The 4,053-nt window shown below is 32.2% G+C and overlaps 1 protein-coding gene across 1 annotated transcript in view; it reads left to right on the top strand.

Moving 5' to 3' along the window:
• The first annotated feature begins 3,098 nt into the window (after window positions 1-3,098).
• Window positions 3,099-4,053, top strand: part of LOC106460132 (U3 small nucleolar ribonucleoprotein protein IMP3-like) — a 36,622-nt gene continuing 35,667 nt past the window's right edge. Inside the window, exon 1 of the mRNA XM_013919814.2 lies at window positions 3,099-3,298. Within this exon, the coding sequence (XP_013775268.1) occupies window positions 3,162-3,298 (137 nt within the window). The 5' untranslated portion in view covers window positions 3,099-3,161. The remainder of the gene's footprint in view (window positions 3,299-4,053) is intronic.

Raw genomic sequence — 4,053 nt, 5'->3', positions numbered from 1 at the left:
TTAATCATCTTAGGTTTGGGCCCATGGAAATACAGAGTAGTCTGTATTTCCGACTACAGTCTGAGGGTCTACGGTTTACATCCAAGTACCATACAAAAAATCGTGCGTCGCACTTTGAGGCCATGACACTATTCGATTAAACTAGCCCAAAAGTTGATTGTGGGTACTGTTCACTAACTGCTTTTCGTTTATTCTATTAGTTCAAAATAAGGGACAGATAGAGTAGATAGCTCTTTTGCATCTGCTCGGATGTCCAAAACAAAGAAGCAATTATTTTCATATTGTACATCTTATGTCATTACTGTCGTCTCATACCTTTTACATCCACTTTTGTCGAGTAACTTCCATATTCTTTTAGTTACTTAACTGGAATATCATAGTTTAATTAGATAGAACATTTTGGTGTTGTGACTAAACTTGGTTCATGTGAGAGATAGTTTGAGAATTTGTCTCTTTTCTTAAAATAATCTGTGGCATGAAGAAAGAAGTAGATGATGGAACCAACCCAAAATAAGATAACCAGAAATGGATCCAACAGAGCTTTCACTTATATATGGAATGTTCACATGCACTTTGACAGAGGAACGACCATCTGGCCCCCTAACCAAGAATGGGAACTGTAGTCAAAGCTTTCTTGAGTTGTTGGCAACATCATCCTATCTAGATTTTCTGGGATGAAGGAAAAAAACAAAAAGCTCTGAAGCTCCTGTTTCAACAACAGCCTGCCCGGGCATTGGGAACGAAACTGGCTATAGCCCATGTACTATTAGCATTCAGCAGCAGTGTGAAGGTTGGAGACAGGCTAAGAGAGCAATAGTACCAACTAGGTTAAAGTAATTGTGAACTGTCTATGTTAGAAGATGCTCCTGTGGTAGTAGAAGGAGGCTGAGTTCTTTTGTAGATATCAACATTGCCAGAACTTTGCTTGATCTTGTGTTTACAAATCATTTTCAACAAAATCACCTGTCTGACTGTTAAATACCGACTTCATTTATACCGATGACGATTAGCTAGAAGTAAGCAGATAAATTCGACCCAACATTAAGAATAGATATATTAATTGTAGCAGATTTTAAATTAAGCATTAGCATTTTTGTAACATTTAATTGCCAACATTATTTAGCAAATATTTTACAAGAGATACACAGCAACTAATAAAAAACACTACCAACAATAAGATTGAAAAGTATTACAATGTGTTGTAAACAGTTGATGTTCTATTCCTAAAGAGAAAATTTTAACTCTTTAATGAATTTTATTTATCCTTACTCTTACAGTATTTCTTGATTATTTTCATTTGTATATTAACGAATAATATAAGTCATTGGTGAGTTCTGAAGTACTTTAAGCCTTTTATTATTTGGAGTAGCTAAATCATGTAATTTATCGAAGAAACAACCTAAAGATTGAAGAAAGTATTGCTCACTTTAGGCATCAAGGGAAATGTCTTGAAAAATTCATGCATATTTTTAGGGCTATTATCTGTTACACAGGCAAACGCGCAACCAGGACTTAAATCCATCAATTTCTAAATGATATATCATAGTTAATAAGGGAATAGCATAATATTTTTATTATATATATATGTGTATATATATTTATGATATTAAGAATTATTAAGGTCATTACTTCCGTCAATATTACTTTTTACACGCGTAGGCTGGATTTGTGCGCCAAACAAAGAGTACCCATAATTGAAAGAAAGCTGTGTCTTTTGTGTATATTATCATTGTTATTGAGCGAGTAACAAAAAGTATATTTCTCATTGTTTTACAGAAGTTGAGATAAGAAATTAGTGTTCAACTATCTAAATGTGGCTTTTCGTAGTACATATTTTTTGGACAAATGTTAAACGTGTATGGCTGAGGGTAGCCCTGGACCCCCAATACCTCTTCTTTGTTTACGCATATATACAGCAGATAAACGTCAGGTGCTGGAGAATGGGGGGTATTGAAAAAGTTCATAATTTTTTAATCACTTCAATAGGCTTACATACGCGTCTATAACGCAGTCATAGACGGTGTGCGTCGTAAAGTGGCCGCAAAAGCTGGCAAACTACAGGTTGCCCGAAAAGTCTGAAACCATGCATAATTTGCAACTTTTCTTAATTTCAGATACATGACTGATTATGACGCTGTAAAAGCACGAGAAAGTCAAGTTATTCCCGCTGTTAATTCAAACTTCTTTAGAATTAGAAAGACAGCATGTGGAACAAATTATGTAAAAATTATTTAAAGTGCATATATGGTTCCAGTCTTTTCGGACACCCTGTATATTTACTCCTCCAGTAGCTGTTAGGAATGATTTAAATCATTTTAATTTCAATCAAATTTGGTACTTAACAGCTTTTGGTTTTGATAGTAAATATAAACCTATTTTAAAAGTCTTTGTTCGTTTTCAGATATTCACGCATAGCTACTCAAGGCTATATGCGCAATATCTAATTTTAGATTGATAGTCTAGCCGGAAGACAGTTGGTCAAAAGTACTCACTGCCAACTCTTGGGTTACCATTTTGTGACAGAATAATTAGATTTTACTATCACTCTTATAACGCACCCATAGCTCCAAAATGCGGAGTATGTTTTTTTTTTGTCTGTACCGAGACGCGAACAGGGGATTCGCAGATCCATAGCACGGCACATTAACCTCTGGGGCATGCTCGTCCACAATTTTCAAACAAACTTGCTTTATTTGAATTCATCTCCATATTTCAAAGGTTTAACAGTGACTTGAGAAGTGAATCAACCACAATAAAACAATTCCGTGACGTCTAATAGAGTTTAAAGTACAGTAATTTCAAATGGTTTAGCAAAAAAAATAAAAAATACTAGATTAATAATTGTATAATTCAGGAAAAGTACTTTTGTAGGCAACAATGATTCATTTCTAATGACTACTAACGTTAAAGTTTTGTATTATTCATATTCACATTTTATTTTTCTAAGACCATACTGTTTATTTAGGTAAAGGGTCTGTTAGTGCTAATACGAACGTGCCCTCGTAAAAATATTTGAAATATCGGAAGAGTATAGTTTATTAAAAATGTAGGCATATTTATTTTTTTAATTCTTTATTTTACAGTAATGAGAGGTCGCCACACGTTATTATATTTCACTAAGAAATGTGTTTACCAAATATTTTGAATTAACATAAATAACAATGGTTAGGAAATTGAAGTTTCACGAAAAAAAGCTTCTCAAGAAAGTTGACTTTATATCTTGGGAAGTGGACAATAACTTGCATGAAGTTAAAATTATGCGTAAATATCATATTCAGAAACGAGAAGATTATTCAAAGTGAGTAGTCCAGGTTAGGGAGTTAGGCTTAAGGTTAACACAGACCAGGTACTGAGGTAGAACTTTTGTTTAGAAGCTATGATGGAACTAATAAAATTAAAAGCAATAATTAGCAGTATATGGTGTTCATAGTTTTAAGTTGTTAGTTCGGTAATGTTTTTAAAGTTATATTTCATGCTACAGTATAATAAAATTAATATTTGTTGTTTTACATCAAGGTTATATAGTATGACTATGAGTGAATTGACCAAAGTAATTATTTTTTTTTTACGTTTCACAACTTTAAGCTTTGTAATGCTATTCAGTAGTAAATATGAATACAATTTGGAATAATTAAATAGTAAAATCCGAAAAATAACAAAAATGGATGCATGTAAAAATTAAATTAGGAGTAAATTCTTTACATGCATATTTAGGTATAGCATATTCAGTAGTAAATATGAATACAATTTGGAATAATTAAATAGTAAAATCCGAAAAATAACAAAAATGGATGCATGTAAAAATTAAATTAGGAGTAAATTCTTTACATGCATATTTAGGGATGGACTAGTATTTTTATCACCAGTGAGACACGTAGTGAGGGTTTCATAAATACTGAAATGTTAGGAAATGTAATGCATTGGAACTACTAAACACTAAAATGTAATGAAACGGATAATGAAATGGAGTTATTTACACCAAAATGGAATTAATTGGAAAAATGAGATGTAATTTTAATTTAACTAATAGGGGTAAATAAAAAAAATTTAATA

The sequence above is a fragment of the Limulus polyphemus genome, unplaced genomic scaffold (genome assembly GCF_000517525.1).
Source record: "Limulus polyphemus unplaced genomic scaffold, Limulus_polyphemus-2.1.2 Scaffold715, whole genome shotgun sequence".
NCBI classification, from domain to species: Eukaryota; Metazoa; Arthropoda; class Merostomata; order Xiphosura; family Limulidae; genus Limulus; species Limulus polyphemus.
Note: the sequence above shows the minus strand (reverse complement) of the source record. Positions and strands in the feature narration are given on the sequence as shown.